The sequence below is a fragment of the Cryptomeria japonica genome, chromosome 7 (genome assembly GCF_030272615.1).
Source record: "Cryptomeria japonica chromosome 7, Sugi_1.0, whole genome shotgun sequence".
Lineage (NCBI taxonomy): Eukaryota > Viridiplantae > Streptophyta > Pinopsida > Cupressales > Cupressaceae > Cryptomeria > Cryptomeria japonica.
In genome coordinates this window covers 129,264,442-129,289,001 of record NC_081411.1, presented here as the reverse complement: position 1 = coordinate 129,289,001, position 24,560 = coordinate 129,264,442, and the positions used below count along the sequence as shown (strand labels likewise).

General features: G+C 35.0%; 1 protein-coding gene across 4 annotated transcripts in view; it reads left to right on the top strand.

The window, feature by feature from the left end:
* The window catches only part of LOC131072363 (probable ADP-ribosylation factor GTPase-activating protein AGD9), a 141,722-nt gene extending 133,272 nt beyond the window's left edge, over nucleotides 1–8,450 (top strand). For 2 of the 4 annotated variants that reach the window (XM_058008504.2, XM_058008503.2), the window contains 2 exons: nucleotides 2,815–2,925; nucleotides 7,819–8,450. In XM_058008504.2, the coding sequence (XP_057864487.2) occupies nucleotides 2,815–2,925; nucleotides 7,819–7,926 (219 nt within the window). In that variant the 3' untranslated portion in view covers nucleotides 7,927–8,450. Of the gene's footprint in view, nucleotides 1–2,814; nucleotides 2,926–4,380; nucleotides 4,733–4,765; nucleotides 5,225–7,818 lie in introns of those variants that run through there. The other 2 variants (XM_058008506.2, XM_058008505.2) reach the window with 2 other exon arrangements.
* The last annotated feature ends 16,110 nt before the right edge of the window (nucleotides 8,451–24,560 follow it).

The following is a 24,560-nucleotide window of genomic DNA, read 5'->3' as shown; positions in this document are numbered from 1 at the left end:
CAATGGCTATGAGTTAAGACCAGAACAAGTTTGATGAGCGTAATCATCATCTTGTTATGCTGATTAAATTATCTGTCATAAATGAAATGCTTTTAGAGATTCCTTCAAGCAAATCTTCTTTGGAGATTTGGAAACGCCTCTGAGATTTGCACGAGACGTTAGTTAAAGGGAGGCCGCCTTTTAAATAACATGTTATTCTCTATCATGATGGATGGGAAGATGTCTTTGTAGTATCATTTGATGAAGATCAAAGACATTCGTGATCAGTCATGTGAAAAGCTTACCATTATGAGTATTTCATAGAAACATTCAACATTACATTTGTGAGTGTTGACCTTTAGCTTGATGATTTATACCATGCTTGAAAATCTCGTGTGAGATTCCCGGAGATTGCGAGTACTCTCAGGTCATTTGTCTTGGTGGGTCACGTGTGCTAATATTCGTAGATGATTTATTTGCGATACTTGCAGCAAACTTTGCACCCAAAAATCACAAAATTGTGCGTGTCAAAACCCATTAAACTCATCCGCCATGCAAATATAAGAAAACACATTTTTAAAGTTAGGGTTTATATTGTTTTTTCAACCTTTTTCAACACGATGTGACAGGAAAGAAGACGTATTCGCTCCTAAGAAGGAGCGAAGGAAGACCTATTCGCTCCTGAGAGGGAGCAAAGGAAATCTTCATGTACTTCGTCAAATTTTGCCCTTTCAACCTGCAACTGACCTTGCTTACCTACCATGCTCAAATTGACATCACACGACCTCTTTCCAACCTAAGGAGGGAGAAATGACTCTACCAATGCCTAGCCACTTGAGAAAGTGCACTTCTTCGAATGAAAGGCTAATAGCAAAAGACCTTACTACTTCCAACAGCTAAGTTAAGACAACTAACCTAGAAAGCGAAAAAGTGGGGGTCCCCATTTGCAATTGGGCGTTGTGTGAATACGTCACAACAGGCAGACTTAGGCCTCCTGCATTATAGCCTAGGTGTAGAGGTTTGGTAGACAAGTAGTGGTATTTTTATGTGTTTGTCTAAATATGTGAGGATTTTGTTAGACAAGCTCATAATGACAAATTGCAAGATCTCACCTACACCTATGGAGAAAGGCTTGAAGCTTTCAGCCAGACTGACTCAAAGGTGATCAACGGGTCTGCATTCAGGCAATTAGTGGGCAGCCTTATGTATCTCCCAACGAGATCAGTTCGATTTTACTAAATTAAGGGGGAATTCTACAACTTATTCTTCTCCTCAACTCAAGAATAGCAAGAGGCATAATTATGAGTTGCAATATCTATCCCTCTCAGCAATTTAATTGGGCTATTGATATATTATTAATTTATTTGAAACTAATAATTTCTCTTAAAGTAAGATGTAGTGAATGTGAAAATCTTGTTTGTAGAGAGAGTGATGATCAATGCATAATAAATACTTGTTCCTTTCCTCAGTAGACACTTTCGTATGTTGCTCAAGATAATATGGTGTCCAAATGGCTGGAGAGGATGGAACTTTTTTGACTTAATTTATAAAGGTTATTATAAATTCAGCTATATCCAACATTATATATGATATTGATCCTATTGTATATTTCAATTAGATGTAGAGGAGGTTGCTTCTTTTTAGTATATATCAAGGATAATTATGCTTTGTACAATGCTACTCAGTCAATTCGGTAGTCTTTGGTCTAATTTTTGACATTGTTTTAGTTCATATAGTTTAATAATTTTCTAGATAATGTTATTTATTGATTTATAACTAGAACAACAATTCATAATTTTACAAATCACTTACTACTGCACATTAGGCATACTGTGTAGAATTTCTTTGTGGTAAAAGGAAGCCAACAAGATATGCCTATCCAAAAACAGGGGTTTGCTAACTATGGTTTGAACTTTGAACTGCTAATATAAGGTTGATCCCTTTAGCTAGATGAATTTGATCTGACAAAATTTTCTATGAACAGTACATAAAAGCTGCACAGAAAAATGGCTAAGTACTACAGTAGGATGAATGTGGTGAGCTTATATTGTAGATCCTTCTTGCAGTCATAAACATTGCTCTGTGGCAGCCTGAGAATTAGCAAGTCACTCACTGCAGCATTCTGGATCACTGTTCAACTTCTCGCAGATGCTCACTCTTTTTCCTGACTAGAAGTGTATAAATATATACAGAGTGCATGATAAGGGCAGATCTTTCTGGATTTCTGTTGGTGGGGAAGCTTATTTTAATAATTTTTTCTCTGTGCTGGCTGCAGAATTTAGAGGTCACTAATTGTAAGTCTTGAGGCTTGTGTTAGTGCATGTGTAACCCAATTCTAGTTATACACAATTTCTGAGTTGCAAGTCCAAATCACTGGATGTCCTTTGATTCAATTAATTTCTGGGACAATTAATCTAGTCTGCAGGAGCTTGAAATGAACTTGTTATGCTTTGCCTTTTACTTCTGTTGCTTGACTGCCTGCCACCATGGGCTAAATCCACTGCCACACACTGGAGTAGTTACAAAATGTCAAAACCTCTAAAGCACTCATCTGACTTGAGAAGAAAACCAATTGATTTGAAAGAGGAACGTGAATCAACTTGCCGAATAGCACCAGTATCATATGGGTGAAAGTAGGATGATGGTCTGATCCAGTATCTTTGCATTGGTCAGAACAATGCATGTTCAAATGTTAATGAGGTTGTATAGCATATGCTGGCACTTAGTAGTAAAAATTTAAAAATCTTATTATTGACACGATATAATTGTATTTAGTAATTTATAGTTTGTTGTCATGTTCCTAATGTATTTCCTGTAATTGAAATCTTACTGCAGGGATCTACTTCAATATCAAGTGCACAATTCTTTGATCGGGATGAAGCGGGTGCCAATGCTTCAAATCTTGACATTACTGCTAGTGAGCTTTTATCAAAACTGGCCATACAGGTACATTCTACTCGCTAATTTTTTAGGCATGTTTTTAATAATTTTTCATACCTGTGAAATATAGTAAATTCTTAATTTTATTCTCAAGGATTGTTGACTGCAATCAAGAATAGTATCACTAAGATTTCCATCTAGTTTATGTAATATCTTCTGAGCATGTTTTTCCCCAACAAAGTGACTAGCTGATTGCCATTGTGTTATTGTTTTATTTCTTTATGGAACTTGTGTACTATATCAGGTTTCCAATGTTAAATTTTTATTTTTCTTAATTTATTATGCTCATTGTAGATTTTTCATCCTAATATATAACTAGACACTTAAAATTGATCACTGTCATTACCCAACCATTTTCTCCATGATTGTTTGAATACAACCCTAATCATTGAAATAATTAGCCAATTTTCATCCTCTTATCAATTAAATAATATTTTAATATTTAATTTGTGTGGTCACTATTCATCCATTATTTATTACTATTCACCTGCATCCATTTCTAGCCTAAATCATTTAATCATCCTCCTATTATTTACATTAGATAAATAAATTTATGTATTTCCCCTTTTCTCATCCCAAAAATTAAACAATTATCTCATTTATTTAATTTTCTATTTTATTCACTTTCCATTAGTGAGTTAAATTAATTAACTCAGTAATCCGTCACTGGCACATGCTAAATCCCTCATTGATTTCCTCAAGTCTCTCACATCCTCTAAGGTGTACTAATGTATGACCCTTTGTACACCAAGGCATGGGCCTTGTACATGTGACATGGCCTTTGTAACATGTCACTTGGGTCAAGGACTTGTCCATTCTCCTAGAGTACTCCCAAGTGCCTTCTTCCATCTTGTCCATCTTATCTTCTCAAGGGGAATCTCCACCCTTGATTTTCTCCTCAATCTTTCTCCTGCATTTCCTCCAACCATTTGAGGATAGTTGTCCTCATCTAATCTTTTCAGGACTCTCAACCAATATAAATCATTGATGTCATTTTTCCTCAATCTTTTAATCTCATCCATCGATAAGTTTCTTTAAAAATCTATGAATTGGAGACCAGCCCTAACCATTTGGAAAGAATCTTCATATGCAACCGTATGCTACTGGTAAGAGAACTCACAAACAATCATGCATGAGCACAGTCATCTCTCCAGTGTTACAAGGGTTGGTTTGGTGAGAATTTGTGTTTATTTTCATCATATTTTTGTTAACTCTTATGTTTAATTTGAGTGTTACATTTGTTTTGGGTGGAATTGGTTAATATTATTTTAACTTATTCTTTCATATGCTCAAAATTTCATGTATACAATAACTAATAGAAGTAAATATGAAATTTTCTTTATTGAAAGTTTTTTGTATCTTCTTTTGTGGACCTTTGAGGAACACATAGTAAGGCAATTGATCAGTACGTGTCTCAGTTTAGTTCTCTAGCCTTGATACTTTTATTTTGTCGTTGAGCAGATGATATATTGTAACAGTAATCAAATTCAACTCTTCTCAGAGACCATAAGCACTATTTCTTTGTTTGTTCCATGGCGGCAAAAGTTGTCTTGTGAATAAATTGGCAATCCTTACACATATCGAGTTGTTCTTTGGATAACATGTATCTTCTGGAAATAGTACTTGTAAGTCTAATGTAATTTAATGTAGCCCATTAAACATAGAAGAAAGCAAAATGGATCAGAACTACAGAGTGACTAGAAGCTATACTGCTAGCTATCTAGAGGATAGTCATTGGAATGCAAATTATCATGTTATGTAGTAGTTAATTTAGAAAATGAATGGTACATGCATATGACCAGGAGCTACACTAGCAGGAATAATACCAATTCATCTGCTGAAGCAGGTGCTGCATTTGCACATCCATCTTTTTATGTTGAACTTGAGCACCTGAGGTTTCTGAATGTGTGACTGAGGAATGTCCTTAATTGTCGCGAACAGCATGGTGTTACATTGATTTCGGCTCTGCAGGTCTGAAAAGAGCACTTTTTTGGTAATTGTTCTCTATGTCCGTGAGCATAATGTTTATCCATCATGTTCAACAAATTGTGTTGCCAACAACTTATGTATAATCTTGGGATCAGAATTTCCACTAACACCAAGGAATTGGCTCATGGAGCTTGAATTTAATTGTTCTTGTAGTCTCCTTAATTCTATTAACTGGTTGCTGGTGAGTTGAGCCTCTTTCTTCTTGGGTCTCATCTTTGATTGACAAAGTCTCTCTGTTTGTCTGCGATTCACCTACAACTTTGTGCTTATTGAGAAAGTTTTTCTCCCATTACTATTTTGAAATTTACTTGTATCATATGCTTTGTGGTTCAAAAAAACCTGTTGTTCTATAGTGACACATCCCCATATTCTCCTTGTCCTTGTGCACATTCCTATGATATTTTCCTATTCAAATAATAATTCTGGGATTTTGGGGGTTCTTCTAGGCTATGTCACAAGGTTTGTGTTCAAGTTCGAGTTCGACAAGAAAAAAATCAGATTAAGTTCGGTAATGCGATTAAGTTTGAAAAAAAAATGTGGTGAAATTTGCATAATATGAATTTGTTTTTTTTTAATTAGTAAATTAATAGTATGAAAAATAAAATACTACTATATTAAATTTAAATAAATAATAACAAATAAAAAATATTAATTTAAATATTTAAACTTGTTTTTTTATATATAGTAAATTAACATTATTAAAAATAAAATAGTATTATGTTAACTTTAAATGAATTATAATAAGTTTCCTACTATATTAGGGGCGCCTGTTGTCCACTGCCTTATAATAAGTTTCCTATTATAAGTTTCCTAAATGTGTTAATGAAATTACACCTGTTGCCTACTGCCTGTTCCCTAGGGAACGGCTTAAATCTCACACACTAATCTTATATTTCCACGTTTAAAAGTGTTAAACACTCAGAGTTGACTTATATTTTCTAGGCTTAATATGTTACTTAAGGTGTGTGGTCACACAAAGAATACACTTCTAAGCTTAAAAGTGTTAAACACTCAGAGTTGACTAACATTCTCTAGACTTAATATGTTGTTTAGTGTGTGTGGTTTAAGGCTGGCTGTTGCCTGGTGGAATGAATTGCCTGGGGGATTGCGGCATCTCAAAAATTTCACCTCACCTTGCCTCGTCTTTGATACAAAGTTTTCTTCTGATTTTTTAAATACTTCTTGCCTAACGGTCAACTCACTTTGCTGATACAGCCACAGGATTCGTGACTCGTTACTCTACAAGATTTCAAAACGTGGGCAACTTCTGTATTTTTACTTGCCTTGGAGTGTAGACATTGTTTTATAGGAAAATGGCTAAAGGCCCTAATATTAACACTTTTAAAAAAATATTCCAATAAAAACGTCATGTCCTATTTACTAAATATAAAGACAGATTTTAACAAATTATATCAGTTTTGTTGAAAGTTCGCCAAATTTCAAATTTCATACATGAAAATCGCCAAACTCTGTGACTTCTTACTAGGACTTCACAGACCCAATTTTGATTCAATAGTTGGCAAAAATCTGGCAAAACTCAACAAAACCATTTCGATTCCTAAAAAAACACAAATTTCATGCAAAATATAGTTACTTCATGTATCAATTGAGTCTGTAAAATGTTGGGGAAGCGTTTCTGTTAGATTTGAAAATAAAAAGAGTACTATATTACATCACTCTCAAATGCAACAACTAATAAATATGACGTGTATAATGATGATAAAAAGTCATTATAAAAAAATATATAAGACAAGTTACAACAATTTACAAATTTCTTCTCGCATACATTCTAATGATGTTTTAGGTCCTACTCACTATTGGATGCAGTTCCACATTTGAACTAGAATGGAATGAATAATTAGGTTATTATTATTTTCCATAATGTCTAGTGTATTCATACCACTATATCCACATCAATTGTTTTATGCGTGAAGGCTGTGTTATTTGAAGACAAGGTCCTTGAGGAATCCCTTGTTTTTTCTCTATCTTCCAGGTATAACATGTTTGTATCAGGATTCCAGCAAACGTGGTTTACATGCTTTCTAGTTTTCATAATGTATGGACCCAATTATACATTTCATAGTTGTAGATGTTTTGCAATTTGAGTTGCACAATTCTGTCTGTGGTACTGAGTGTAGCTATGGTAGGTAGACAGTTATGCCATTGCTCAGTTTTTTCAAATACCAGTTTCTTTTTCTTTATTGTTTTAGGGTAACAGTATACTTAGTTTTATTCTTAAGATTTCTAGGATTAGGTTACACATTTAAATTTGTTTTAAAGAACTAATTTTTGTGTTACTTTTATGAATCTTGACTAGAATTTGATTACATATTCTGCTTCTTTTTTATTGAAGGGCAATATTATTTGGATTCAAAAATTCATTAGGCCTAATATATTTACCATGCATCAAAGGATTCTAGGATGATAATTTAAGATGAACAAATAGGGGTAAATCAGTCTTCATCTTGAATTCTGGGAGTTTGGGCTTCATGGTTAGCGTTTTGAATTGTGCATAAATGCTCTGGTGCAAGTACCAAGATTTGGACTGTTTAAATTGTTATGAGTTCTGAAGTTGTCTCGGATGTATTTGTTTGGAAGAAGGATAGTTGACGTGAGGGATCGACCTCTTCTATTCATACAGCAAGTGATTGTTTCATCATTTATGTTTATATGTTCCCCCTCTGCATGTTTGTTTTGGACAATGTTTGTGTCTTGTATCAGCATGATATGGCAATTTCATGATGAAATTGTGCATATTGTAATTTGTGGTTCTGCATCAGTGGAACACTGATTTACTAACGCCTATATAAACATGCTAGATGCATCAGAGTAATAATTATTTTACACATGTTCTCATTGTTGAAATAATTGAGTGGATATCAAAATTCTGTTCTTGATATATTGTTATAGGCTTCACAAGATGTATCATCGCTGAAATCAATTGCTGGTGAAACTGGAAGAAAACTATCATCAGTTGCATCAAGCCTGATTGCAGACTTGCAGGACCGCATTAGATAAGTTGTAGTGTTCAAAGTACAGCCTTCATTATTCTCTTTGGCTTTGTATTTCGGTAGTCTGGCTGCCTAAAAGAGATTGACATATATGTTATGCCATTTTGGATTAAACATACTTTTATTTTATTTTTCAAAGTTGGATCTGAAGGCGACCCAATTTTTTTCTTTTCAAAGGTGTTCTAATATTAACCTAGTGCAGTTTTCTGCATTAGATTACAGAGATCCCTTACAGATTTGCTGCCCTATAGAGAAAATGAAGCTAATTGTTTCGTGGTTTCCTATCTTTCAATTGTCGAATAAACAAAGACACATTGCATTAAGAGAATTAATGCTTAAAATAACGATCTGGTAAAACTTTTGAGTAGGGATATTAGTAGATTCAATGATTTACTGAAAATTTGATTTAAATCTGTAGTTGTATATTTAATGCGTACAAACAATTATGTATCGGTTCTGAATGGTATGGATATTTTTGCATGTATTGTAAGATTTTGCTTATTTTATGAAATATGAACTCATTTAACATGACATTGTTGTTTACGATATAGGATTAAACTCAACTAAGAACAGAAAGAAGGAAGCTAAGATATGATATTGCAAATGGCCATTCAGAAGTCAAATGTTTTTCCTTTATATATTTTCAAATTGAATAATGGCAATAATTAGAGAGTTGGGTATATGGGGTAATAAACGTGTAGATGTGTGTTCTACAGGAATCCCACAAAGATAGGACTTGGTAGTTACTACAAGTTGCTATTTGCTGCGACCAAAGGCTTGGCATCAAATGGCTATTGAAGTTGATGATATCTAGATACATTATGATAAAAATATTTAGTGCAAATATGATGTGTGATGATTTATGTTTTGGAAATGTGTACTTACTAAGGGGTAGTATTCCATGTTAGAATGGTATTAATAAAGGGAAAAATGTATCTGATTGAAATAAATCACACCCTACATTAGAAGATCTAAGAGTGCAAATCCTAGATTTTAAAGGCGTTTAGATTGACTAGTGCAAACATGCATCTGAGTAATTAATCTAAACATATGAGACATCTTAAATGGATCTGTTAAGTATGAGAAAGCTTATTTGGGTTTTAGTATGTTTTTGGAACTCGGCATTTGCATCCAGATAATGATTAGACTTGAGTTTGGACATTCTTAACATTGGGACAAGACCAGGCTTGCATTCTAGTCTTGGGACATTGTGTTTGTGCACTTTTATCAATTGTGGAATTTCAGCTTTTGGAGTTTACAAACCTATTTGTTTTTGCTTGTAGTTGATTTGCATACTATCAATTGTAGAATTTCATCTTTTGGAATTTACTAACCTATTTGTTTTTGCTTGTACTTATTTGCATACTATCACACAAGTATGCATGTATACGTATGTCCCTTGTATAAATTACCATGTACAATCTCTCATGCAACTCTATTGACCATGCACCACACTATGTTATGTATCATGTGGTGGTAACATGAGCAACTACATGCATTATGTGACATCTACATAGCATTTTGATCTATTTTGTGACAATTGTGTAACTCCTTGCCTCATGTGCCAGTCAAGATATGTTTGGAAACATTTTACAATCTAAAGACATCATATAACACATGCATAACCCTTAGCATCATTAACCACTTTCCAAGCACTAAGGTTCATGTCGCACATCTTCGTAGGCAACAACATTTTTGGTCACCACTTCACTTAATAGGAAACTTCATTTGAGTTTTATAGGTTCATGTCACATAACTTAATAGGAAACTCCATTTGACTTGTATAGGTTCATGCCACATAACTTAATAGGCAACTCCATTTGAGTATTATGCCATGTTTATACTTATGTTAGCACAAATAGTGTCCATAGCTCAAAACTCATGGGAAAAGTTTGGGCAACTTCTCAAAAAATTGATTGTGCACAATTTAAAAAGTGTTTCATGGCATGCTTGTAGTTAGTAAGAGCAACCAAATTTCTAACTATTGGGAGATGAGGTGTCATGGAAGCATTACTTCAATTTTCGTAATGGTCCTTTGTCTTTATAAACTTGTAATATATTAATGTACATTTGTAACATAAGCAACAAAGAGAAATAGGTGCAATTCTTGTTTCTAAGGTTATTCCCGTAACATTTTTTTATCTACTTTGCTAGTCATTAATAGATGGATAGAAAACCAAGAGATTGGGTTGGCCCTAAGGTTGGTATTAAGGCATCTCTAGTTGGGTGTAATCCTCTTTGGCATCCAAATCTTTTGCTGGGACTAGAAGCTTTTTTCAAGTCACACTGTCTAGTAATGCTCACCCTTTGTGAGTGCTTGGGCCTCTTCCTTGTGTCAAAGTCTTCTCCAGTGATTGTTCATGGTGTAGAGGTTGTTGAAAATGACGATTTATACCAAAGACGCTTAAGTGTGTCGTTTGTCCAATCTCTAGCCTTCTCTTATGGATCTACATTGTTGAGTCCTCTTTTATGGAAGCCTATTAAGTTTGATAAGATTGAGCTTGTCCCTTGTGCCAAATATTCTTCATTGCATCCTTTTCTTCTTAGGATCGTGATTTGGTGTTAGGTCAACATTGGGCTTGGGAGAGCACTCTCTATTAAACCTTGGTCGTCTTCTCTCAATCCCCTCATTGAACTATTGCATGTGCGTCTGATTTGGGTGAGACTACCAAATCTTCCCTCTTAGAGGAGTCTTGCTATGGGGCCATTAGCAACTCAGTTGGGCATTGTTTGAAAATTGATGATTACACTTCACATGGGTCATTCCACCTTTGCTTGCATTTTAGTTGACATTGACACCTCTAAATCCTTCCTCGTGGATGTGGTTTTGATGGTTGGGGATAAACCTTGGACGCAGTCGTTGGATTACGAGGGGATCCCCTTTTGATGTCGTGGTTGCTCTGCTATTGGTTACTTGGCTTTAGATTGCTCTCCTTTGCCTTGTAAAGGAACTGCTACTTAGTGGAAGAATGTTAAGGAAGATCACTTGACTGTAGAGGTTCCTTCTTTTGTTGAGGATTGCTCTTTCGAGGATCTTGATGAGTATCTTGTTCTATATTTGTCGTGTCCAAAAATTCCTAGTGTGTTTCCTCCTATTTCATGTCTGTCTCAACTCGCTTTAGGTGCTTCCTAATAACTTTTGCCTTCTCGTGTGGGCGACGACTGTCTCTTGCCCTGTAATATCCCCTCTCTATTATTGTTGATTTCCCAGTGGGGGGTTCACTTCTTTTCTTTCATTGGAATAAGGTCATAGACAATAGCATTGCTTTGATTGTAGTTCATAGGAGGAAAGGTCCTTTCACTTATCTTACTCTTTTAGGGGTGGTAAAAGAGAATTTGGTTGTTTAGAGTTAGGACCCTTGTTTCTTGCCGATTCCCAACTTTGGTCAAAAGCTCTCTCTTCTTTCTGTCCTAAATTCACCTCTTGTGAGATTAGCTCCATTTGCCTCGATGTCTGAATTGTAATTTGTTCGGGCCCTTCCAGGCTTATCTAATCAAAAGAAGGAGAAATAGATAAATGATAGACAGGGGATTTCCATTGAGAGTATGCGATGTATTCAATGCACAAAATAATTAGATTAATAAAAATACGGTGGATGATTTTTTAGGTTATTTTGAGTTTAATTTTTGTGAACACTGTGGTAGAAAAATTATAGACCTAACTTTCCATATAGAGTTACTAGAGCTAATGGAATTTTACAGTTTATTAATTAAAATATTTTTTGTCATATGAATATTTTCTCTTTTGACAAATAACATTATCATATTTCATTTATTGATGAGTAGTTAAGGTTTACGTAGATTTTATTCTTTAAACATAAATTTGAAGTTTCATCAATTTTAAGAATTCAAGGCACTTTTTGAGAAATAGTTAAATATTTATCTAGAGAATTTGATGGTTTATGTACATGCAAAAATTGTGCCACATAAAAACTATCCATACAGATTGTTGGTGGGTATACTAATACACCAACAAAGGTAGGAATTATTTTTCTCTACCTCTCCTAAAAGGAGGCAAGATCTCCCTAAGGTCTATATTATTAGATATTTTTAGGAGGCAAGATCTCCCTAAGGTCTATATTATTATGTATTACTAATGACATTGTGGGTGGGTATACTAATACACCAATCTTAAAAGGAGGCAAGATCTCCCTTAGGTTTATTAGATATTACTCATGCAATATAATCTAGAGATTGATGTAATAAAACTTCAACTAAGGGATTATGGCTCAAAATGAAGATAAGAAATTTGAGATTGATATAATAAAACTTCAACTAAGGGATTATGGCTCAAAATGAAGATAAGAAATTTAAGTCTGGATAAGAAATTATGGCAGTGATTTTTCATAAATCATTATCAATACATTTCATTCTTAAACCATCAAAATTTTTACATATAAATCGATAATTATATGATCTTGTAATCATATATTTAGATTTTTGACATAGGTTACAAGTAAATTTTGATTGAGGATTTCTTATAAAGTCATATCCACTCCTAAACCTAATTGATCCATTAAAAACATAAAAGAAAAAAGGATGAGATAGAAATAAAATGCATCAATTTTATATACATATCAAATTCAATATAATTGATGAAGTGAATCTGATTTTAAAGCAATGTTTTTTTGATTACTAGACATGAGATGATACATATATTTAAGAATAATTCAGCCATAAAGAAAAATGAATTCACACACCTTATTGACATATAAATTAAATAATAAATATTCACAAACTTTACAAATATATTTCATGCAACACTAATAGAATTTTCCATGCAACACTAATAGAATTTTCCATGCCCTTCATTGCATTGTAGCAATAAAACCAAAACAACATTGCTCATTGCCAATTATGAAGAGTACTAGCTAATCTTAAATTAACTTTAACTTTAACTTTAAATATAACAAGTGGTTTAATTATGTGGATGGTTGCAATATTCATATTCAAAATTTTAATCTCAATGTGACTATATAAACTTGAGGGACGGAAAATTAAAAAAGACACACTTCACGTATCATTAAATTTTTTTTGGCTTTGTGAATAGGTCCCATATGGCTCATCTTTCACTCATGAAAAAAAAGTCCTATCACTACAATGGCACATCACCATATTAAGGAGTTCATTGTTGATATATTATGTAACGATTTTCAATAGAGCAATTTAGATTTTTTTTTTCTTTTTTGGTTTTGTTTTTGTTTATAATACAATCTTTTGCACATAGAAATCCGTTTTGACATTTATATCCACCACACAGGGATTTTATGGAATTGATTTTTGTCACTGTAGATAGGTCTGTGGTATTGTGTGGTTCTTTAATTGGAATATAGAAATCCATTCGAACATTTTTGTCTATCATAAAAAGATTTTATAGAATTGATTTTCATTATCTTGTAGATAGCCATTTGGTATTGTGTGGTTCTTTAATTGAAAAATGGAACTTCAAAATTAATTTGGTTTTTACTTAAAAAGTAGTTGTCAATTGAAAAAATATTTTATCACATTATATTCCTTATAATATCAATTCATTAAATTGATATAAATTTATTGTGCATAAATGTATTGATATATAAGATAGTTGAACTAACAACGATAGTAATGAAATTCATTTATCAATCATTATGCATAGATAATGATTAAATCATTCTTGTATTAAGTTCAATATTATTGCATTATATGTTCAAAAGTACAATTCTATGTCAAAATACTTCTTAAATATTTTGTAATAGATAAAATGATGTTTAATTACACACTATTCAATTATCATGGCCCTCAAATCTAAAATAACCACTAACACCCATACATATATACTACATTTGTGGAACATGAAAGATGCACGTGTACAACATGGAAAACAAAAAGACTTTTATCTCTTACAATACATATGATCGTAACAACATTAAAATGGGAAGTTACAAGAATCTCATCAAACGATGACTACCACCATAACTATAAATAAGTAAATATACCCATAATGGAGTGGAATTAAAGATGTTAGATCTTGAAATGATTAATTAAATAAATAAATGTGGTAGATTGAATCTTCAATAGATACTATTAAACAAAAAATAATAGGCCTCAAGAAAATGGTTTCCTTATTTTCCTAAATAAGATACAATTGTCTATAAGATAAAATCTGTTATTTTCTTAAGTCAGGTATATGCATTTTTTCATTCTTTATTTAAATATTGTAAAATCTTGACATTCATATGTGATTGTTGTTGTGTTTTTCAATTCTTTAGTTTTGCACATGTGGTAAATGGAATAAATGATAATCGAATGGTTAAACTTGGTTAATTCTTAATATATGTTGATCCACCACCCCCTCCTCTCATCATTTGAAAGTGTTCAACATAAGTGCCTAAATTTGAAGCTAATAAAGTTTAGTTTGCATAGGCATACATATCTTATAGTGGGTTTGCTAGATTGCGTTTGTCTATTAAATTATGCATAAACCTTTTTGAACTACTTAGGAAACCATTCATATGAAATCAATGATAATTCATAGGGCCAATATCGCTCCAAAGTCCTCCAAAATATAAATTATGGAAACATACAATGTATCAAAAAATAGATTTTTGATATTTTCTATTGTTGGTCATGCAAATGTCAATCAAGTGATTCTAGATCAATATAGGATCACCCTTACTTAGCTATCTGACCTATATTAATAATGTCACCAAGTTAGTGAGATGCAACAAATCATCCAATAATTATTTTTGCCAACAAATGGCTCTCACGTCTCCCACCTCCCTCTTTTTGAATGCCCTTGGTTCTACTGGGGATGTCTGGGGCTTTGCTTCCCCCTGCCTTCCTGGCGTAGGGTCCTTGGCTCCTATGATCTATGCTACTGTTGTTTGGCTGACGACCCCTTTGGTGGTTGTTGATGTGCCTGGTGTTGCATCCACCCCCTGGTTCCCTGGTTGTGGATCATGCTGTAGTCGGCTCTTTGGCTTATGGGGAAACGATCTTGCCGCCCTTCGCTGATGCTATTGGTCCTTTGTCCAATCCTGTTGGTAAGCGTAGCTTTGCTCGTGTGGCCTGTCCTCTCCCTTGTGCGAAATCCTCCCTTGTGGTGGTTTGCAGACAAGATGTTGTGGACAACATTGGGTTTTACCAACGTTGTGCTTTGGTGTGCAGATTCTCTGGGCTTTGGCCTTCCCTACCGAACCTTCACCGCTGGGTAAGTGACTCCTGGCGGCCTTTGGTTGCTCTCAATATCGAGCTTTTTCCCTGTGCTAAAGGATTTTTTGTTGCTTCCTTCACTTCTTCCGCTGATAGGGATTTGATTTTGAGCAAGCTTTGGGCTTAGGGAGTGCACTCCCTCTCCATCAAGCCTTGGACAACCTCTTTCAACCCTCTCACTGAACCACTTAATGTGCGTCCAGTTTGGGTTCGGCTCATCAATCTCCCTCTTCATTTCTGGGAGCACTCTTGCTATGAGGCGATCGATAACACTATTGGCCGATTCCTGAAGTTCGATGATGCTACGTCCTCAATGGAACACACTACCTTTGCCCGCATTCTTGTTGATATCGACATTTGTGCTCCTCTCCCAGGTGATGTGGTTTTTATGGTGGGGGATAGGCCTTGTCACAATTGCTAGATTTTGAAGGCCTCCCTTTTTGCTGCAGAAGATGCTTCTCTACTAGCCATCTTGCTTCGGGTTGCTCTTCTCCACAACACAAAGGGGTTTCTACTTGGTGGAAGAATGCAACTACTAACCACTTAACAGTACATGCTATGGATTCTAGATCTGCTGGCTCCTCCCATGGGGATGATGTTGTGCCCCCCACGACTCCTATTGCTCCTACTGATGTTTTTGTGGCCTCGTCTCTGGCGGCCCCCACTTCTGCTTCTCTTGTCTTGCAGCCCTCCCCTGCTGTTGGATCTCCTCCTGCTACTATTGTTATGTCACGACCTATTGCTGTTGATGTTCTATAGCCCCCTACGACCCTCTTCCAACCTTCTATTGTCTCCAGTGTTGTTGACCCTGCGGGGGCCCTTCCGACGGATCTTAGCATTTCCTGGTCTGTGGTTGCTCATAGGCGCAAGGGGAAATCTTTTCCACTACCCCATACACCCCCTCTTGGGGGTTTGGGTGGCCCGTCCCCCCCTTGAGTGGGGTTTGTTCCCTGGTTGGTTAGGTTCCTGTGTTTGTTCCTTTTTGCCTTTGGGTTTTGGTTCTCTTCCAACATCATCTCTCTTGATGTTACTTTTTGTTAAGGGTCAACGCCCTAGTTAACACTACTTTTTTAATAAAAAACAAATCATCCAATAGGTAACTCCTAATTAATTTCGTGAACAAATTTTTTAATTAAGTTCCATTCCCCACCATTGACTAATAATTATATGTTTCTCAAAACATATGAAATACTTCACAATTTTTCTAGTATGGTATGAAAATACACATCAACAGCTTATGATGGAATCTAAAATATGTTAATATAACAAAGGTGAAATAATTGTAAACCTATGACAATGGCAACCGATATCCATTTCTATTTGATTGTGGACCAAAATTTCAACATAATTCATTAAATGACTTCTAAAGTCTCCAAAGAAACCAATCATTCTAGTGTTGGTAAATAAGCTCTCCAAATATGCATATTATGTTCCTCATACCATCCCTATACTTTCTCCATCATTGCCTAGACTTGTATGAACTAGATATTTTGCCTCAATGAAATTTTAGCTTCTATTGTTAATGATCATGATCCTATTTTCAAAAGTTACTTTTGACAATATTTCTAGTGCCATAGTACCAAACCTAAAATAAGCTCTATATATAATCTTAGAAACATATGGCCAAAATCCAAACTTGTCAATAAGTTCTTGTAGACCTGTTTATGCCACTTTTCCTCAAACCACCAAAATCATTAGATCAAATGCTTACTTTTAGAAAAATTATGATATAATAGAACTTAGCACATAGCAACCAAAATGACATCATATAAAGTAGTGTAAAATCAATCTCCACTATTTCTCTAGACATTTACCTAATAATTCAAAGGAAATGCAATAGATTCTACCCTTTATAAGAATGACACCATTCTTCACACCCTTAAACATAATTTGCACATAGTACAATACCACATGAAACAACAAGCTGTTTAACACTATTTAGAATGCACTTTCATCGTTGATGACATGATCTTTCTCCATTTCTATCCATATAAACAATTAACTTTGAAAATGAAAGATTTTCAAATACTAGCTGTAGACACCTAAAATTGTCCAGTCTAATTAAATAAATATCTTTATTTATTTAATTATTTAAGCATAATTCTTCTATTAATTAAATAAATCTATTTATTTAATTAATTCATTTATCCTCTTCTAGCCTTATTTCTTATTTAAATAAATACTTTTATTTATTTAAATTATCCTTTTCCTAAATTAAATAAATATCTTATTTATTTAATTGATCCCATTTTCTCTATTAATTAAATAAATCTTTATTTATTTAATTAATTCATTATCCTTTTCTATCCATGACACATGTCATTCATCTCTTAATTCCTACACTACCTACCCTCTCATTATTTTCTTATTTTCTCTACCTACCCTCTAATTATAGCTGACCATTTATCTTTTACACCTCTCAATCTTATCCCTCCATTTCTTATAGTGTCTTCTATATAACGAGATGCTTCCTTCATTATCAACCCTGATCAATTGACTACCCAACTACTCTACGCTTTCGAACTTTCATATGTGATCAAGTATACTTGCAACCACATTTCCGTTCTTTGTTGAGCTCTTGTGCACATATAAAATCTGAGAGCAAATATATCAAGCAAGATCAATGGAGATAGGAAGAATGGAGATCCAAACCCTATTGGACATGTGATGGTATAATCTTTGTGATTTCATTTGATTTGCATTGTCTTAGGTAATCTTCATATGTTATGGTGGATCTTTGTTGTTGTTAGGCTAGGGTTTTGTGGTTGAATTCATTTAGTCTTTCAATATTGTTTTATCCACTTTTCACCATAAACATTTTGGCACGCTCGGTGGACATGGATTTTTGTTAGATCTGTGTTTTTTGTAGGTTTTCTTAACCATATATTGCTGTTTTGTAAAACAATTTGGAGAATAACCTTGCACAGCTAGGATTTTGGACACAAAATCAATATCTTGGAGAGATTTGATCTGATCTCACAAACAGATGAGAATTTTTGCATCAAATTTTTTTTGTAGGTTGAAGACAGTATTAGGAGATCTCAATCCAAAATTTAGAATTTTTGGAGCACATTTGCATTTTCCATGAATTTTTTATGATTTTTCATAAAAAAATAATTTTGAAAGCAAATGAGCGAATCTTTTGGTTTTTCTTACATTTTTGGAAGTCTCTCATAATTATACATAGGATCTGTTCTTTGTGATTTTAATTTTGATGCAAAATATTTCCTAAAAAATTGGATCTTTAAAAATTAGGGTTTTTCATTGTTTTGGTCAGATCTCACAAACAGATTTGACTTTTTTGCATCAAATTTTTTTTGCAAGTCGAGAACATTATCATAGATTCGCAGTAAAAATATCAGATTTTTTAGAGTATATTTGAAATTTCTATGAATTTTTTATGTATTTGAGTAAATATTTAATTTTGAGAGAAAATTAGCGAATTTTTTCAATTTTTTTATATTTTTGGAAATCTCTCAAAATTATACACATGATCGGTTTTTTGTGATTTTAATTTTGATGCAAAATCATTCCTAAAAAATTGGATCTTTGAAAATTAGGGTTTTGCATTATTTTGCTCATATCTCACAAACTGCTTGGAAATTTTGCAAAAATGTTTTAATGCAGGCTTGGAAGGTCATCACAAGTGTCCAGTAAAAATTTCAGATTTTTTGGATCAATTTTGCATTTTATATGAATTTTTTATGATTTTTCATAAAAAATTAATTTTTGGAGCAAATTAGCAAATTTTTTGGATTTTCTTACATTTCTGGAAATTTATTGAAATTTTATAGTTGGTCTTTTTTTTGATGAATCGCATCTTTGAATTGGTCAAAACAAAAATGCATTGTTGAAGGCCCCTATTTCACAAAGTCTTTTGGATCTAAAATTTACCTAACTTGTGTGCTTACAGGAAGGGGTGATCATTTGAAACAATCCAAACTACTAATAGATCTTTGTTGCAGGACCTTGGAAAGGGTTTTTGATCTTTATTGTGTGCCTTGTTTTCATAGAATAGCAAACACTTCAATTGGTGCACTAAAATTGAACCAGTGTCTTTTGTGTCTTGGGCAATAGGCTCTTTTTGTTTCATCTTTAGAGGGCCTGTCTCCCCATGTGGTCATTAGGACTACTCATGAGGAGAGAACGACCCAAATGGTAGCGAGGAAAACCCACCTCTTCCGAACCACTATAAACAACTGTATCCATGGTGAAAACTATGGATAACGTGTGCTGATTAGTTCATACTGACACTATGTCTCCCCATAAACCCGTTTGATCAAATTTATTTGATCAGTTGTAGGGCGTAACCCCTACCGGCTGGAAGCCTTCTATATTTACAGAGCTGAAAGTGCCGCATGCATGGCCACATGAGCGGATGCCCTTACTAGCACCTTTTTGTTTTAGAAGCCAAAATCCTTCTAGTTGTTGGGTCAGGAGGTCGGACCTCTGGAGCGACCCACACACATACGGTTCTTAGTAGAGATACAAAGTTCACCATGGGGAGTTTTCATGGGGACCGATGCTTGGCTGCCCCGAGAAGTGAGTGCCGAGGGTGGAGCCAGTGGGGTCAAGCATCTAAGTATCCGCTTTGAATAGCGTAGCCTCGGGAGAAACCCCATGTGGGATCAACAATTATTGTCCTGACCAACCATAAGAATTGTGCTTGTCTTATTTTGAACAATCAAACATTCAAGATCAAACATCAAAACATTGTGTCTTTTGTGTCTTCAAGTGTATGCCAAACATTTTTACATCAAACAACACACTTTCTTTTGAGTCATTTTGAGTCTAAACACTTGCAAACATTGACTCCTCTTGTCACGAAAAATAGTCAAAAATTCAGATTTGGTCACAACAAACAACTTCACAAATTGGAAAAATTTACAGTCCAACAAACAAGAACAATCATTTTCAGAATTCTTGAGCTTCCTAGGTTATTTCTCCAGGTTTTCATCTAGCATTCAACCTACCTTTGGGTCTCACAAAGTTCATCATTGCTTTATACCTTGCGTTACATTCACATTTGTCTAAACTTGAGTCAAAAGGTCACTTGCTTGTCCTCATCTTGCTTTGTCAACACACTACATACAACAACATTTTGCTAAGTGGTCCCTCATCAAGGTCTATCACCTTTGGGTCTCATTTGGTATTACTTTGAGTCAAGGTCAACTTGACTCATCAAGAGAAACTATCATCTCTTTGGAAGTCACACCTACTCTACTACATACATACTTGGTGTTACACTTTGGACATTGGAAGTAAACCTCAGATTCATTTAAATTCCATCCAACTCTTGGTCTTCCATACCCTTTCCATTTTCATCTAGTCTCACACATCTTGGTCAATACCTAGTTCATGGTTGAAACTCGTTCCCAAAAATCTAGGAGAGAAGCTAAAGAGGCTCAAGAGTCCGCAAACATGAGTGCCTATGAATATGACAATGATGTCTTTTTCAATTCTGATCATAACACATTACCTGATGTGGATGCCTATAGAAACATTCCAAATGTTGAGAACATCGATAACACAAACAACAATGATACACACAATGACAATGTGGACAACTTTTCTGTACATTCAGCAGAAGTGTTGGACTCCATTATGGATCCCCATTTTATTAGATTGGTTGAGGAAATAATGAGGAGAGATAGACAATATTTCTTACAAGTAATGGCACAAAGTGGAGCCAAGATCCCTCATGATTTTGACATGTCTCAAATAATGGAAAATCGACCTTTACAACAACCTCACCTCAACATGGATCAAAGGAGGCCTAATAGTGGAGGCAATAGAGGACCACATATGGTGCTTGAATCACCATCATCCTTGTTTCAAAAACCTGAGGTCCCATACACACATGGTCAAGCATATGATACTCACCTTCGTAGACCATTATGGAAGTCTTATGCAGAAAAATATACTCAATCACACGCCAATGCTAAGGACCAACCACCAAAGCAATTGGATATCCAAAGGCATGTTCAAAATTTGGACACAAGGAAACCCCGCGTCAAATTTGGGGGCAACACACTAGAACAAACTCGCGACATGCCTGTAGAGTATGGTATACATGGACAAAACAGATATTCCATTCCTCATCATGACTCTATACCAAGTGGTCCTTATACGCAACATCATTATAGACCTCCTCCATATGAACATGTGAATGATCAATATCATCCATATATGCAACATGCTCCTCCTCCACCTAGTGGTTTAAGCATGGGATATGGTCTAAGAAGTCAATCTCCACCTAAGAAGAATTTGGAATAGCAAATCAAGGACTTACAAAAGAAAATGGAGGACATAAATACATCGAAGCCAACTTACACAACGAGAGACATATGTCCCTATCCATTTGACAAAAGCATTCCAATGCCTCCATTTCCTACACATTTTGTGACACCTAAGTTTGATAAGTACAGAGGAAAAGGGGATCCTAAGGCACATATAAGACATTTTTTCACAACTTGCATTGAGGTAGCAACAGAAGAGACATATTTGATGAGATTATTCCCACAGAGCTTAGGTGATCAAGCTATGGAATGGTTCTCCCAACTCCCACCTAGAATTAAGTCATGGGGTGACTTAGCAGAGACATTTATCCAACATTTCTCATACAACATAGAGACAGGCATATCAGTCACTACTTTGTGCAACACCAAACAAAGGGATGGAGAATCTTTTTCATCATTTTTACAAAGATGGAGAAATCTAGCCAACAGATGCTTTTGTGAAATTCCACAAAAACAAATGGTAGAGATGTTGACCCAAAATATTAACAAAGACATTGGTTATGACTTAAGGAAAGCTTGTTTGTCCACCTTCAAAGACGTCATTGAAAAAGCCTTAGCAATAGAGAAGGTCCTAATTGAACAAGGAGTCATCAAAATATTCAAAGAAAACAAAGAGGACTATAAAGGAAAAGACAAACCAAGATTTTGGAATAAAAACAAGAACACAGTCAATGATGGTGTTGTTGATGCCAATACGGTGCGACCTAAAATCGTTTTTTCTGGATCAAGCTCTACAAACAATCAAGTGAATACTCAAACAACTTCCAAATCACGAAGGAAGTACACCCCATTGGGAGAACCACTAGAGTCAATTTTCAAAAAGATAGTGGCAAACAAAATAATAACAATTCCAGATTTACCTCCATATGAGCCAAAGGTTAAACCAAATTGGTGGAATGATGATGAATATTGTGAATTCCATAAAAGAAAAGGTCATAAGACAAGAAATTGTCATCGACTGAAGAACACCATACAAGATCTCATTGATAGAGGTTACATTGAGATTGAGGGACACTCGTCCAATCAAGAACATGAAATTTTTAACGAACCATTCCCAAAGCATGACAAGGGAAAAGCTAAAGCCACAGATGACCAAACAAACTATACCAGAGCATCTTATAACTATGATTCAACTATCAGTCACATTTTGATGGACAATTATGTCTCTAACATTATCATCAAGGACAAAACGCTCGAGAATTCTACCCAAAGACCCAAGATTGTCCTAAAAGGCATTGGATCTTCTTCTGAACCTATCTTTGAATGTAATTTTACAACTCGTCAAGGTAAATTCACTTTGCAAGGTGCTCCAGCTAAAAACACTGCTTCCTCATCAATCAAGCTTGAGTATGACCTTGTAGAACAGTTAGGGAAGACACCCGCGCTTATCTTAATCCTTGAACTCTTACGCATATCCCTCGCACATAAAGCTATTCTTGACAAAATCTTGAGAGACACTTCTGTCCCTACTGATCTGAACGTGGACCAGTTTCAAGCCATGGTGGGATACCTTTCCATTCCACACTCCCTTCCATTCACAAAAGCCGATGACGCCTCTGTAAGTCAGCCACATAATGCACCGTTACACATTGAAGCCTTCCTACACAAACACCGAATAAAATGAGTCCTGATAGATGGAGGAGCAGGTCTAAACATTTGTACATTGAGCACTATTAAACAATTGGGATATTCAGATAACGCTGTGAATTCTACAAACAAAATTACCATCAAGGCATATGATGATGAATAGCGTTCATCCAAAGGCACAGTCACCTTGCCTCTCAGAGTTGGGCCAGTTACAAAGGATGTGGTTTGTCAAGTCCTAGACCTAGATCTCACATACAATATATTACTAGGACGTCCTTGGATTCATGAGATGAGGGCAGTCCCATCTACATATCACCAATGCATTAAGTTTCCTCACAACGGAGTTGAAATAACAGTTAATGGTGATCCTAATCCATTCATATACTGCAATAACTTGAGACCAAAAACTGAGACGATCATTCCAAGTAATAGGTAAGTTGTTCCTTCTTCTGCATACATTGATCCCGAATCATTAAAACCTTCAATGTCAAAACAAGGTGAGCTTAAAGGGAAATATCAGGATAAGGGCATGGGTGAATACACTTTGAATCAAACCATGTGCTTACAACAAGTTATGAGTTCAACAAAAGAATATGGACGACCACATCCTACTAAGCGGGTATCTATCATTACACTCAAATGGGATCCTACAATCTTCCAAAAGTGGGGTGAAATGGAAGAAGAAGACTTATACAAAATGCTTTACAAAGACCATGAAAATGATACATAAGATCACATCAACATACCATGTGAAAAGTATGGCAAAGGATTCAAGATCCTACAAAAATTTGGGTATAATGGAAAAAGTCCTCTTGGCTTAAGAAAGGAAGGCATCATTGAACCTTTACAAACTGAATTGACATTCAAAAAGGAATGCTCGAAAGGACTTGGTTTCATGTCTTCCAAGGTAAATACTCAAAAGACAGGAGAAGCATTACAAATCAAAGCTGCCAAAATTCAACAAGAGAATCGCTATTCCACAGACTCCAATGAATGGGAATGGGATTTAGACAAATCCTCCAATGACTATGAACTCACCGAGACATTCAGAGAACCAGGTGAACCCACAGAAGAAGAGGAATTTTATAGAAAATTCAAAGTTGGTCAAGAGGCAACCCTTGAGGATCCCACACGGTCCTTGCCTCTAGGTTCTAGGTCAAAATCACAAAAAATGAGAACACGTATCCTGAAATGCACTACTAGTAATGACAATTTGAATTCGTTCACAATCAAGACAGATGAGGAGAGTGCCAACGATGTCCTCGATAACTACCTTGACATACCTGAATATAAATGCATCTTCACCCTTAGCCCGCTAACTTTGAAGACATCAAAGGCTTTCGCCTTGGTCATCACCATCTTATTAATTGGGACCATGAAGGACCTGCACAGTTTGAGACATTCCAAAATGATGAAGCCTTTATTGACTATCTAGGCATATGAGATGATCTTCCCCCTGGGGACCATAAGGCATGATACACTATAGAACTCAATAGTGTGGCATATTTTGGTGAGGGTGTTGGGCCTTCCAGTCGCAAAAATATAAAAATAAAAACAAATCAAGGGT